At 40.3% G+C, this 14829-nt stretch overlaps 1 protein-coding gene across 1 annotated transcript; it reads left to right on the top strand.

The window, feature by feature from the left end:
• Nucleotides 1–4940: 4940 nt before the first annotated feature.
• Nucleotides 4941–5219, top strand: LOC147438433 (uncharacterized). The gene has a single exon (XM_086484529.1). The coding sequence runs from the start codon at nucleotides 4941–4943 to the stop codon at nucleotides 5217–5219; it is 279 nt and encodes a 92-aa protein (XP_086340655.1).
• The last annotated feature ends 9610 nt before the right edge of the window (nucleotides 5220–14829 follow it).

The raw sequence follows: 14829 nt of genomic DNA, 5'->3' as shown, positions 1-14829 counted from the left end.
CTCTTGGCCTTGACATCTTTGCCTTCGTGGCTCTTTCACTTTTTCTTTTTAGGACCTGGGGCACTTCTTCCTTCCTTGTCCTCTGTGGTCCTCTTTCCAATAGGCATCACTAATGTATCCTCCAGCTTTGCTGCCTTCTCCAAGGTGACCACACTTATCACTTTTTCTTTTCCCTTTTCCTCTTGGGTTAATCCTCTGGTTCCTTCTTCTCATTTAATTTCAATGCCATAATCATTTGACCTAGTTAGCACCTGTCTTGGCAATGGATACATGTCTCCCTCTATCCTTGGTGGCTTATCACATCGCGGGATGATGTGTCCCAACTCTCCACAATTATAACATGTGGGCGTCTGCCTCTAGACTCTACCAATTCTTTGTCCAACACCATTCTTGGGTCTTTCTTCACCTCCTGGAAGATTTGAAAACCTCCCCCGATCTCGATTATTTCCCACATTACCTAGCATGTTTAGGCTAAGATTCTTCATTAAATCTACCACTTGCCTCATGTCTTGCCTTAGCCCATCATCTTGCACTACTATAGTGACCACTGCTGGCATAACTTGAGGAGTAATAGAAACCACTAGTTCATGATGAACTCCTGGCATGCGACCTTGTAAAGAGTCCATAGGCTGAAACTTAGACCTCTTGGGCGAAGACTCCACCCCTAGCTGACTCATTTTCCTCAGCTTCCGCTCTTTGTTCCTTGCCACCTCCAATGCATCTTCATATGTTCTAGGCTTCTTTAGCTCCACTCTCCAACGTATATTCTCACAAAGACCAGCTAAGAATTTGTCCTTATTCATCATTTCAGGTGGGGGTACTTGTGGTGCTAAGGCCTTGCACATCCGCTCCCATGCCAGTGAAAACTTACATATGTATGCATTTACTGGCTCACCTTCCCTTTGCACCAAACCCTATACTTCTTGCCACACTTTTTCAGGATCTTCTGTCTTCACAAACTCCACTTTCAATCCATGTCTTAGATTGTCCCAACTTAATCTCACAGGTGGATCAACCGCACGCAACTCCTCTTCAAATGCTTTGGACCAAACTCGTTATCACTCTTCAAACAGATTTGGAGAAGACGTAACATCTATGCCGGATCGTGAATTTGATTTCTAATGCAGGCAACCTCCATCTTTTTCAAAAATTCTTCCACATCTTCATCACTTCTTCCATGAAATTCCGGATAAGAGAAAGCCATCGCTACCCAAGTTTCAATGCTTTGAGAACCCCTTCTAACACACATGCAAGAACCCAAACTTTTTACTGACTCAATCCCCAGAAACTTCAATGGAGTTCGTCTTTAGATAAGGACAAACACATGCACATCAAATGAGTTTTCATAGTTAATCATTGGAATCACAACAGGCAAAGGGTATCTAGTATCTCTCTTAATCTTCTTGGCCCGAACATAAAGACTATGCGCTGTTGAAAAAAACTCTTCCTGGACACATGAACATTTACCTGGATTCTTTGTGTTAAATGAAAATGAGTGAATTGAGGTCTTTTGATCATCCATTAAAGCCAACCATGCAGCTCCCAAGAGGGCACATCTGACTTATCCTCTGATTTTGCCAGAATTTCAGCAGCATAACAACATAAATGGCTCAAAAGACCAAAAACCAGCCATCACAACTTGGAAAATTTTTGATAGAGTTTCCCCAGAAGTAGAGCAGTAAGAGCCCAAAATAAAGACTGTATATGTATGCATAACCTACCAACAATAGAACCCAAGCATCAAGTAGGAATCACTAGTACATAGCCTATGGCAAGGTCACGAAAAGGGTGCTCCAGCCACCTGTATCATCAAAAGAATCTCACATTTGAGAATCCCCAAGCTCAATAAAACCTCACGCTATCGACCCTCTCACGAAAGCTTATGCAAATCTCATATAGTCAAGTCTCAAAAATGACTATCTTCCAGGCCAAGTCTCAGAAATGGATGGGACTGCCAAATAAAACCAAGTATGGCTCCACAAAAGCGTACGATGGAAGTATCCACAAGTAACATACAATACAACACAATGCGCTCAAACAGGCGCCAAATGATGCATACTCACGGAAACTGCAAGTGACTTCCACTGTCAGTGGATCACTCTACTCCAGCTACCTGTACCTGTGTGAATCACATGTACCTGTACCTGTCCCTATAACCTATAACCTGTAACCTGTAATCTGCAACCTGTAATGCCGAAGTTGAAGGTACTCAAAGAAGATCCTCCGTGGGGGTGCCAAAAGAATGTGAGCGGGTTGGAAACACACACAAAGACTCTATGATAAGCCAACAAACACTCTTGGAATAACACACACACACACACACACACACACATTATGGGGCACCACTCGGCTTACACAACCCGCCTGGCTGGGATAGGAAACACACAGATGGAGTGAGAAGAGAGAGATTTTCCACTTGCCCACTCAACACTCACAGATACACACTCACAGACACACTATCAATTCAGCTCAAAGGAGGCAAATTGCTATTATTTAGACTCAATGAATGTCAGCCCAACACCAATGGAGAAAATAGTTTACACAGTATTGAGGAAATACACCAAATACAACCACAAAGTTAAGCAGAGGCTTCACTCATCGGAGAAAATTACACCAAAAAAAGAAGAAAATATGTGCAGAATTTGGCAAAATGGGCATTGTAGTGCTGCAAAGTTTATTGTGGTTGCAAGAGTGCATACAAGAGCTATCATATGAGTTTTCTCTCCTTTACGCATTCGGTATGAAATTTGACCATAGGGTTAGGTAACTCTCCCTTAGGTGATGTAGAGTGCTTTGGATGATGATATTGACTTGCTATTTGATGTGAAATCTGACTGTAGGGTTGTGTAACTCTCCCGTATACAATATTATAGAGCACTTTGGATGTTGATATCGACCTTTTGTAAATGGAGCTATGTAAATAAGTTCACATTTCTACACAGTCATGTTGGCGGTTCAGAGACCATTGGATGTTCCATAGGTCTTTTATATCCAATGCATTGAGTTTGGTTGCATGCAATCACTGTTTGCTTAGTTAAGTGCTTGACTCTTGTGGATAAGGTTGCATCAAATTTTGTTTGTTTTTGTGACTTTCTCATAGTTCAATCACCCCCCTACATTCCTTGAACCTAACAAACTTGAGTACGACTCCATACACTTGTCAGGCTAGCTACATACGTTGATATGATATAGCTATCAACTTTTGCTTTGTTATAATGGTGAGGGTCATTATGATTCCCACAACATTAGCTTCATTGTAAAAAATGCAAGTACCTAAATTACAGACAATGCATGTGACTGGAAATTTTCCCTAGGTTCCCTTAGATCTCTTAGAGTGTTTTTCCCTATCATGCTGTATGTGAGCTGGAAATCAAAATCCTACATTTGGAGACTTTTGGGTCTTAAGTTCTCACTAGGTTTTTTCTTTGCATTTTTTTGTATTTTCCTTTAGTAGGGCACATGTTTTGATGTTGGAATATTGTTTTAGGAGTCTATTCTTAATAGTAGGAGCATTGTTCCAAGTTCAAAACTTTTTTTACTTGGTGGGCCAGAGGCTCCTTTTCTCTTCTTTGAGCTTAGAAGCCCCCATGTGGTGCTTGAAAATTTTAAAGAATGTTGTTATATATATGTATGCATATATATATATATATATATATATATATATATATATATATATATATATATATATATATATATATATATATATATATATATATATATATAGCTTTTCATGCATCGATGTGCTGTGTAAAGCAATGTGCACTCCTATTAAAAAGAGCACCCTAAGTTGCTCTTTGAAAATTTGAAGTGCTTGTGGAGATTCTAAATACGCATAGTGTAGAGAAAATTATTCTTTAGGTTTGTCTCTGCCCACTATTTGAGAGAGAGAGATAGATAGAATTATCGTCCGCGGAGGTCAAATATGACCTATGGGACCGAAAAGCAAAACGTTACATCTCAGTTAAGGACTGAGGGTCCAGCGAGAGGTGAACAAAAGGGGAAGATAGGATAAACAGAATCAAAATCAAAAACCCTAAGGGGGAGAGAGAGAGGGGGAAGACATTTTGGGAGTTCGAAACTCTTGGATAATGGCTTTACCTCCTCAATAGACTGCCCATTTTCCTGCCATGCGCGCTTCTCGTACCTTTTGTAGTTCTACCTTCTTGTGTTTGAGTTGGCCGGGTGGGTGTGAGGTCTTCTGCAAACCAGATTTTAGTGTCCTTGAGGAGCCTTGATTGCTCAAGGATTTTGATTCGGTCCGCCTTGGTCTTGAAAGTGAAGATCGCATGGTTGGTGCGTTGCTCATGTGTAAGGAAAGTGATTGTGGCTGGGTCCCACTCTATCATGGGGGTTGTTGCTTGGATGCGAGTAAAGCACTCCTGGAACTTGAGGTCTCCCTCTCTTTTCCAATCACTTGGAAGCCCGCCAATGCGAACATTGAGGGTGAGGTTCTCTTGCCGTTGTTGTTCGCATAGCGTGGATGCCACGCGATCGTCAACTTTGTGGAGAATGACCTCCTGTACTTGATTTTTGACCGCCTTGGTGAGGGTGGTTTCTACTTCTTCTTTTGTTTTGTTGAGCTTGGCTTCCAGCTGTTCCGTTTCTTCCTTCTTGTAGTTCTCCATTGCAGTGAGCCGAGTCTCGATCGCTACGAGCCTTTGTTTCAGCTCATCATTTTCCTTGCGGAGTCTTTCAACTTCATTCTGAAGTCAGATGGTGCTGTCCATTTTGGGAGGCGTTGCCACAATCCTTGCAAAGGTGGCCTTGCTGTGGGATGAAGCTCGGGTAGCCATGACTGTTGTTCGGGGTTGCACTGGTGGAAATGGGGCCAACCGACAAAAGCTTACTGTCGTGGGTAGGCTTCGGCTAGGGGTAACCGAAAAAAAGCGAGCTTCCTGTCATGGGTGGGCTTCGGCTAGGAGATAACAGACAGTGAAACCATGGCTGAATGTCGCCGCGAGCTTTTGGAGTGGTGGGAAAGTACCACTCTCTCAGGTTGCAACTTAACACTCAAATGGGGCTACTGGCGGAGGAACACCAGGCCGCGAGGGCGAGAAGTCAGGGTCAAGGTGGTGTTGTGCAGAGAAGGCGAGAGCTGTGCGAGCTGTGCAGGGAATGTTGAGTTGTGCAAGGGCGACGATGAGAACTCTGTGGGAGGTGAGACGCAGCGCGAGCATACAGGTCGTGGAGCTTGTTTGCAGGCAGGCTTGGAGGCTTGACGCCCCTCCATAGGCCGCCCTTGATCCTGGGAGGGACACAGGGGTGTGTTGAGAGAGAGAGAGAGAGAGAGAGAGAGAGAGAGAGAGAGAGAGAGAGAGAGAGAGAGAGAGAGAGAGAGAGAGAGAGAGAGAGAGAGAGAGAGAGATTACTTGCATGAGGATGAGCTTTGCAATAGCGTGTTAGAATTAGTCACGAATGGAGTGAATACGGTGCTTGGTGCTATGGAGAAAGACGTTGCAGTTGAGGGGTGTTTGAAGGCGGCACCCTTGGGTCGGATATCAGAGTGATCCAAAGATTGAAAAATTTGGGAACAAATGCGGTTTTGAACTAAGCTACAAAAACCATTGACACCACTGCATGAAGGGAATTTACAATAAGCATCATAGAAGATCCTGGAAAGTTGATGGTCAATGAGCAAGCCTGTGGAATTGGAGAGGTAGAAAGTGTCGAGGTTGCCTATTGTCAACACACATAGGAAGAAATAGCTTGTATCAGTACTGATGTGCTTAGGAAATAAGACGGCATTAATGGTGACAACACCATTGTCTTCTTGAAGGCATTTTGGTATGACATTTCCCTCAAGGTAAACCCTAAGCCATTCTGGTTGTAGATGATGCGTAAGCACTTGCTGGATGAACCCTTGATGTATCTCAAGATGTGCTTCACTGCTTCTCAATGCTTTCTGCCTCAATTTTCCATATACCTATTGACTATTCCCACTGACCATGGCATCCTTGAGAAGTGCAATCTCATCTGAGATTTTTCAGCTATAAGCATATCATCCACATACAAGATTATAATGATGAGGGATCCATCAACCTCCTTGTATACAAGTAACCTTGGGATTGAATATACTTATCCAACTTGATGTACCATTGCCTTCAACCTTGCCTTAGTCCATACAAAAGGCTTTCTTGAGTCTACACACCAGTTCTGCCCTTGTTGGCTTCTCATGCCTGATGTCAAAACCTTCTGGTTGCTTCATGTATAATTTTTTCTCAAGATCCCTGTGAAGAAACATCATTTTCACATCCATTTGGACCAATTCCATGTCTTCAATGGCTACTAGACCAAGCACAAGACGTAGTGTAGTCATCTTGACTACTGGAGACAAAATCTCATTGAAATTTATGCCTTTCTTCTGCATGAATCCTTTAGAAACCAATCTAGCCTTATATTAAGGCTTGAGATCTTTGGCCGTGTACATCTTTTTGTCACCCATTTTCAAAGAAATGCCTATTTACCCTCTAGTAACTCTATCGATCTCCAAGTTTCATTGGCTAAATTTGAGTTATACTCAAATTACATAGCCTGCTCCCACTTCACGCTATTTTCCATCTAAATAGCTTCTTTGTAATAAGTGGGCTCATCACAGTCAGTGACTAACACATAGTCCAATCTCGGCTCAAAGCTTTTAGATTTCTACCATTTTGGTACTTAACCCCCGAGGACTCCACTATGTAAAAATTTCATATAGCACATGTGAAGAAGAGGTATTTAAATAATCCCTTACCTATATATTTTTAAGTATTATATGTACCCTTATGTATGCATTTTTGTAAAAAAACTAGCCCTTATGTATGAAAATTTTCACTTTCTCAATTAAAAAACCCTTTATGTAAGTACATTTTTCTTTAAATGTACCTAATTATAAATCCCTTATTTTGTTTGCACGTGCTATCTTACATATTTCCTAGTGGATGCCCCGAGTCTCAACCATGGCTAATAATTTCTTGAATGTAGCAAACACATTGTCTTTCCTCTTCAAGAAGTAGATCCACACCTTCCAAGTAGAGTCATCTATGAATGTCAGGAAATTTAGTTCTCCCCTTGGAGATTTGTGTGGCATAGGCCCACATAAATTGCTATGAACCAAATCTAGAGGATTTTCCAACTCTCCATGTAATGGCAAGGGAGTTTGCCTATTTTGCTTGCCATGGATATCATGCTCACATAAATTAAAATCAAAGTAGTTTAACAAAGGTAAGTAGCCCAAACATTAAAGGATTTTCATTCCGTTCTAGCTCATATGGCCTAACGGGCTATGCCACAACTCAGTCGAAGGGTGCTCAGCTACATAGATAGAACTCTCTTTGACTAAAATGATCTATAAGGAGTACAATGTTCCAGATTTTTAACCTTTTATGAAAACCAAATTTGCCTTACACACCATCCAAGAAACATTATTGAAAACATTACTATAGCCTAGAGCATCAATCTGACCAACTGACACCAAAATCTTGGTCAGTTTTGGAACATGTCTGACTCCACGAAGAATAAATTCAGTGCCATTTGTCATGCATAACTTGACATCTCCTATACTGCATATATCAAGCTAATAGGAATCTCCAATCTTGACTGAACCATGCATAGCATTATATGTGGAGAACCATTTCCTATGGGGAGTAACATGGTTGGCTCCTGAATCAATGATCCAATTTTATGCATAACACCCCCATCAAGAGACAATAACACATCTAGAAAGTGAAAACAAGAACATCTGATGGTTGCTGCACGCTAAGAACAATCTCTGGAGGTGGATATTTAACCACATTGATCTACTCTATCCTTACACTGCTCTTTGGAGCATCAGACTTCACAATAGCTTTGCCCTTTTCACACTGTAAAACACGGTAGTATTTCTTTTAATGGACTTTCTTACCGCAATGATAGAATTCTATATTTCTCAAGTCACGGCCTCGACTCTTGCTATGATGGTGGCGATCCTTACAATCTTCTGAATGATCGTGGTTGCGACTACGTCCACCTCGTTTCCTATGGCGACTATGACCACCTACCATATATGCATCTCCATGCCCACCAGTAGTGAGAGATTGACTTCTAATATCCTCAGTGAGAAATGCACTAGTAACATCACCGAATTTCAATATACCACCTAGTGTGGAGTTACTAATCGCAGTGTTGAACGTATCCCAAGAAGAGGCAAAGAGCATAGCAAGAAAATAGCCTTCATTTCATCATCAAAATTTAGTGCTTTTGATGTCAATTTAGGAAAAATTCTATTGAATTCATTCAAGTGTGCACTAACACTACTACCTTATTTCATATTCAAACATATAAGTTTCTTCATCAACAAAACTTTGTTAAAATCACTTTCTCCATGCGAAGCTATGCATAGAGAGTCCTAAAGATCTCATGCTTGTTGTAGTCTTATCCATAATCGTGAAGAATATTGTCTTGCCAAGATCTAATCTATGTTTGAATTAAGGTTGCAGAAAACACACACAATTTGGAGAAGGCAAAGGAAGCTCAAGGCACACAATAGAGAGTGTTTTACTTAGTGTGCAGTGAAAAGATAAGATAGCCCTAGAGTGATAGACATATATACAATGCATTGGGGCAAAAACCTCCTAGTGAGGGAAAAAATGCCCCGATAGTCCTTAGTGTGTTCACACATATCATTACCACATGTATATGGTAACAAAACCCCCCTCGGAGTGATGCGGTAAACAAGAGCTGACACCTAGAGTATAGAGAAGTGCCATGCCCTAAGGACGGATCAGTCCACAAAGGGGAGTTAGCCCAAATATTTGCGAAAAGCTTCAAACTTCTCACAAGATAATGCCTTTGTGAAAAGATCTACAAGGTGTTTCTGTGTTGGCACATAAGCCAAGCTGATCTCTCCTACTGAGAGCCTCTCCCTGACATACTGGTAATGAAACTCAGTGTTCTTTGTGGGAGCATGAAAATTGGGTTCCTTGCAATTGCCAATACCGTCAATAGTGTTGGCAATTTCCTGATAAGTGTTATGGAAGATTTGGGTGTTGGATAGGACATTTCCAACATTATCAACATTGATAGTCAGAGTGCTAAATGAGTGTCAAACGTCTCATACCAAGCACGGGGAGATTGCTTCAACCCATACAAAGCTTTCTTACATTTGCACACTTTATCCTCTTGTCCTTTCTTGACAAAATCGCAAGGCTATGCTTTGGTGCCACAAATGCAGCACAAAAAATTGGATGATAAGGGTTTCAAATGTATTTTTGTTGGTTATAGTGTTGAAAGGAAAGGTTATAGGTTGTATCATCCAAAAACAAAGTGTATCATGGTTTCACGCGATGTTGTGTTTGTGGAATATTCTATTCAGCCCTTGTTGTCATGCACTAGAGACAGTAATGTAAGCTCATGGGACATTTATGACACTTTGTTGCCTCTTTTCAGTGTTAGAAGTTCGAATGTAAACTACAATGAGGAAAATGTACAACCTATGGGGGTTTTGGAAAATGTTACAAATCAGCCTATTACTGATGCAGATGTACATGAAGTACTTGATGAGGAAAGGGTTGAAAATGAGCAGGCTAGAGGTATGCCAAAATAGTTGGTCCATACTTTGCATGATAGTAAATTGGATGCATCTTTTTCTAGTCATATTCGTTCAAGTTCTCTCCATGCATATTACGCTTTAGATTGTTATGATTTGGCACACATGATGGCCTCTAGCCAAAACAAATGCAGCAAAGCTTGACTTTGGACCATACATTGTGTCGTTTCCATAAGAGACCCGTTTTTCCTCTCAGCAACACGATTTTGCTAATGTGTATATGAAACTGTATATTGGTGTTTTATCCCACAACTATCAAGAAATGAATTAAATGCATGAGACATATACTCCCCCCTCAATTACAATGGAGGATGTCCATAGTACATTTTGAGACATTTTTCATCCATAGCCAAAAATTGTTTGAAGCACATAAACAGTTCGGACTTTGCTTAAGTGGATACATCCATGCATGCCTGGAGTAATCATTAATGAAAGTAACAAAGTAAAGGTAATTTCGCAAGGAGGAAGTTTGCATGGGCCCACAACCATCACTATGCACAAGCTGCAACTTGCATGTGGCTCTAGTTGATGAACCAACCTTTGGAAACTTCAAACGCTGCATCTTATCCAGAATATGAAGATATAGACAAAAGATTCTTCTTGATACCAGGTACATACAATGCATCAACAAGTGTGAAAGAAATTCCATTTGTAGCGGTAAGCACAATCTTTCCAGCTCCCTAAACTGGATAAGAGGCATTGTTGACACAAGTGTCTGAATTCTCATGAGGGACAAACTCAAGAAAGGTAAACACATCAGGATGTGAGGTAATGTGACTTGTAGCACCACTATCAAAATACCACACATGTGAATCTGCAACAACTGACATGCATGCATCATGGACAGTAGGATCACAGTGCACTCTACACTAAAATCCCATTCTGCATCAACATCAACATCACAATCTCCTTTCACAAAAGACTCAACAATAGCTGCATTTGTAGTGGAAGGAGCCTCTTTCTTCTTAGCCTCTTTTGCCTTCAACTTAGGACACCACTTGATCAAGAGATCATTAGCTTTACAATAATAGAAATGTATCTTCTTTTTGCCCTTTTCACTAGAATTCACAAAAAAATTGTTGCCAACAAAAGAATTAGGAACACATGATTTACCATCGCAGAAAAACCATCAAAAGTGGCTACATTGCTGTTACCACCTTTCCTTTGAGCAATAATAAATCCCTATTCAACTCATACTATCTAGTCCTTTTTTTTTTCCCCAAAAGTGACTCTTGCAACATCAATGTGCATAATGCATCAAACTTGACAACCTCTAGATTTCCTTAGATCATAAGTCTTTAAGTACTAGCAAAAGTCTGGTAAGAATTCTGCAAAGCATCAAGAATACTCTCCACAAGGGAAGTGTCTGAAATGACTTTGCTCGCAAAAATAAGTTGCTCAGAGATATCCTTGACCCCAGCAAGGAAAGTGTCCATGTCATCTTCCTCATGCATAGTCTTAGACTCTAGCTCTTTACATAGGAATGCAAATGTAATGTACCCATCATTTTTCAATAAAACTATTTCATTTACTTTGCAAATATTTGAGGTTTTCATTTTATTAAGTCAAAGAGAATTCTAATGGAACGATCGGAAAAAAATCAGACTTTAGAACTATTAATTATGACCCTTATTCACTTGAAAACAATAAGTTTAATGGGAAAATTAAGCCTCAAGATTGTATCTAGAGATAAGAGTTGACTCTTCGGAAAGAAAGAGAAATTTTAGGAAAGGAAGAGTATTTTTAGGAAAGAAAGAGGAGGGAGTTAAGTTTAGAGTTCTTGTCTTGGAGTCCAAGCTTCTTCTAAAATTGGAGAACCAAAATCGTGCATCCAAATCCGTGCCCGCAAATATATATATATATATATATATTTGGAGCCGCGAACGTACACAAACTTATCCCTTTGTTCTTAGCTAGCCTTGAGAGCCTATATAAAGACCCTCTCCCCTCACTTTGAAGGGACAAACACACACTCTCAGAAGTGGAAGCTCTCTTGCGTTGACGTTGGAGTTATCTTCTCTCCCTCAAGCTCTTACCCTCAAGCCATCTCCATCTCCAAGTCTTTCTCTCTCTAAGTCTTTCTCTACCATCGTCATGTTTCCCTTGGAATTTTGGAGTTCTCTTTATCTCTTTCCCTCTTCTATACATCGATACGATGGCTCTGAAGCTAGTGACCCGAAGCTCAAAAGACGCTCATGTCGCTCCACCTCCAAGGAAGGTTGAGAGGAAGGCATCAACTACTCCAAATGTTGCTCAAGCCGAGGTATTGGTTGCGGAAGAAGTCGAAGTCGTCCATCCTCAAACACGGGAGGTAATCGAACATGTCGCTAATCCGGTAAGACAAATTTATAATTCTGCATTGCTATTCATGATGACTTGGGAAGCTAAGCATAGGGAACCCCTTAAACCGTCCAAGAAACATGATTTATCATAAGAAACAAGCATATGTTTTCATAGATTAGTGAAAGAACTGTTTGATAAATTATCACTGTTTGTTGAATTGTTATTGCTTAATAAGCAGTTATTGTTTGATAAGTGGTTACTGATTGATATGAAGAATTGGTTGATCATGTTTGACGAATCATTTAAAGAGAAGAATTGTTGAAAGAATATATTTTGTTCCTCATGGGGAGCGAGATGATTCCGCGGTTAGTGGAGATTAAGCTGAGGTTATCAGCTCTCTTTTATTCCTCGTGGTTAACGGGATGCCTCGTGGGTAGCGGGATGCCTGGAGGTTAGCAAGATGCCTCGCGGTGAGCGGGATGCTTTACGCGTAGCAGGATGCTTGGCGGTTAGCAAGATGCCTCCCGGGTAACAGGATGCCTCGCGGATAGCGAGATGGGAAGGTTGCGTAATTTGCGGTTAGCAAATAAATCCTTTGCAAAGGCTCTGTTGGTTAGATAGAGAATGTCCGCGGATAGCGGCAACTCACGAGAAATTGGAAAAACATTTTTGTTGAATAATAGGGCTGTCTTCATTATGGCTTGTTTGAATTTTTTTGGTATTGTTTGAAGGGCTGTATGAAAGAACATGTGTTTGGAATTAATTAAGGAACACTATTTGTATATATAAAACAATGTGGTAAAAAGCACCTGTGGGGGCTGGCTTAGGTTGCCAGTCAAGGATGGGTGGTCTCGATTAGTCGAGAAACTCTCCACTCCCTCTTATTTAGAGAAGTGAAATTAGAGACTCATTGTGCCAAGGGTCGAGATGACCCAAATCTACGTGAAACAAGACTAATATTTAGTTTATACTAAGTCTCATATCATATTTATGGTTTATGGATGGCGGCCGTGCCTCTTAAACGTGGCAAAAAAGGCGTTTATGGATTCTAAATATGTCAATGGGATTTCATCTTTATGTTATGAAACAAATTCATTAGAATCCTAGATTTATCGACTTGGCTTGTGGCGTATGACCCTTATAACCACGTAAACAATGGATAGAGGACTTCCTCTCTTTTGTTGCTCATATCTCTACATTGTGGAAACAGAGTAGGGTGTCGTCAATAAAAAAGGAGAATATTAAAGGAGGCCATCTATCAAGTCGTCCCAATCATCTCGGGGTTAGGGACCTCACAATTGATATCAGATCCTAGGTTAAAAATCTTTAGTTATCTACTTCAAGCTTTCTTATGTGTATGGGTACTATACCCATTATCTGACTCATAGAGATATTACATTCTGCCGATTGACGTGTACCATAGTTATGGTTGAAACTTCCATTAAGTTTTCTCATAGAGAGATCTCTTGTAAACCCCTATATGACATTTTGATGACTTTATGATTAGAAGATTGAGTTGTTTTTCTACAAAGAAATTGCTTGACTAGTTAAGTCATGTAAGTGAGTTTTTTGTGGATTGAATGAGCCATGACTGGTTAAGTCATGTGATTGGATGACCCATGACTGGTTAAGTCATGTGATTGAGATAATCATGACTGGTTAAGTCATATGATTGATTTTTGACGGATTGGATAAGTCATGACTGGTTAAGTTATATGACTAAGTTTTGATGGACTGGTTAAGTCAAGATTGATTAGGTCATGTGATTGGGTTTTAATGAATTGGATAAGAAATGATTGGTTAATTCATACAATTGAGCTTTTAGTGGACTGGATAAGTCTAATTTTGGAGAGTACTTTATTGATTTGAGTTATTATAAACATTGATGTACACTCAGGGGAATCCTCAAATCACTTCTACGTTGGAAAACCCTCATAATGATGCTATTTATACGGAGATTCAGGAGAAGAAGTTCTTGCTCAAACAAATGCAACCACCTTCTTTTAAAGGAGAGAGTGATGATATCGCGAAAGATGCAGAAGTATGGATTGAAGCTATGGATGATTACTTCTCTGCTGCAAGGACCACACCTGCAAATCAAGCGATGTTAGGGATGTTTTGTCTCTCAAGAGAAGCGAAATTATGGTGGAAACAACATTGTCGTGACATGGGAGTGTTGGAGAACTCTCAGAGTTGGTGGGAGATCAAACAAGCGGTCAGGGAAAGATACTTACCTCCTACACACGAAGCATTGAAGATGAATGAGTTCTTTAGCTTGAAGCAATACAGTTTAACCTTGGAAGAGTATACTCAAAGTTTGTAAGGCTTAAGCGTTATGCTACACCAATGACCATAGAGCAGCAGGTAGCTTGCTTTTGTCAAGGTTTAAGAGAACCGATTAGCTCATGATTGGAAGCCCTGAAGTCTACCACAGTACAAGATGATTTACTACGAGCTAAACCTTTGATGAAGGAACAAGGGATTACAAGAAGACTTGAATGGAATTAGAGCTTCAGAGATAGTCAGCCACAAAGACTTTATGCCGCTAATGTGCAAGATCGTCCACGCTTGAATGTTTTATGCTTTGAATGTGCAGAATTGGGACATTATCAGAACACTTGTCCACGACTGACTAATGGAGCAGAAGTAGCAAGTGAAGCAGACTAAAGACATCACTCTTTTTGACAAAACCATCCAAGAAACGTGATTTATCACAAGAAACAATCATATGTTTTCATAGATTAGTGAAAGAACTGTTTGATAAATTATCACTCTTTGGTGAATTTTTATTTCTTAATAAATAATTATTGTTTGATAAATGGTTACTGATTGATATGAAGAATTGGTTGATCATGTTTCATGAATCATTTAAAGAGAAGAATTGTTGAAAGAATATATTTTGTTCCTCGCGGGTAGCGAGATGATTCCGCAATTAGAGGAGATTAAGATGAGGTTAACGGGATGCCTCGCAGGTAGCGGGA

Source organism: Adiantum capillus-veneris, chromosome 16 (assembly GCF_014529385.1).
Source record: "Adiantum capillus-veneris isolate H3 chromosome 16, ASM1452938v2, whole genome shotgun sequence".
NCBI lineage: Eukaryota > Viridiplantae > Streptophyta > Polypodiopsida > Polypodiales > Pteridaceae > Adiantum > Adiantum capillus-veneris.
The sequence above is the reverse complement of the archived record's forward strand: the minus strand, read 5'-3'. Positions and strand labels throughout refer to the sequence as shown.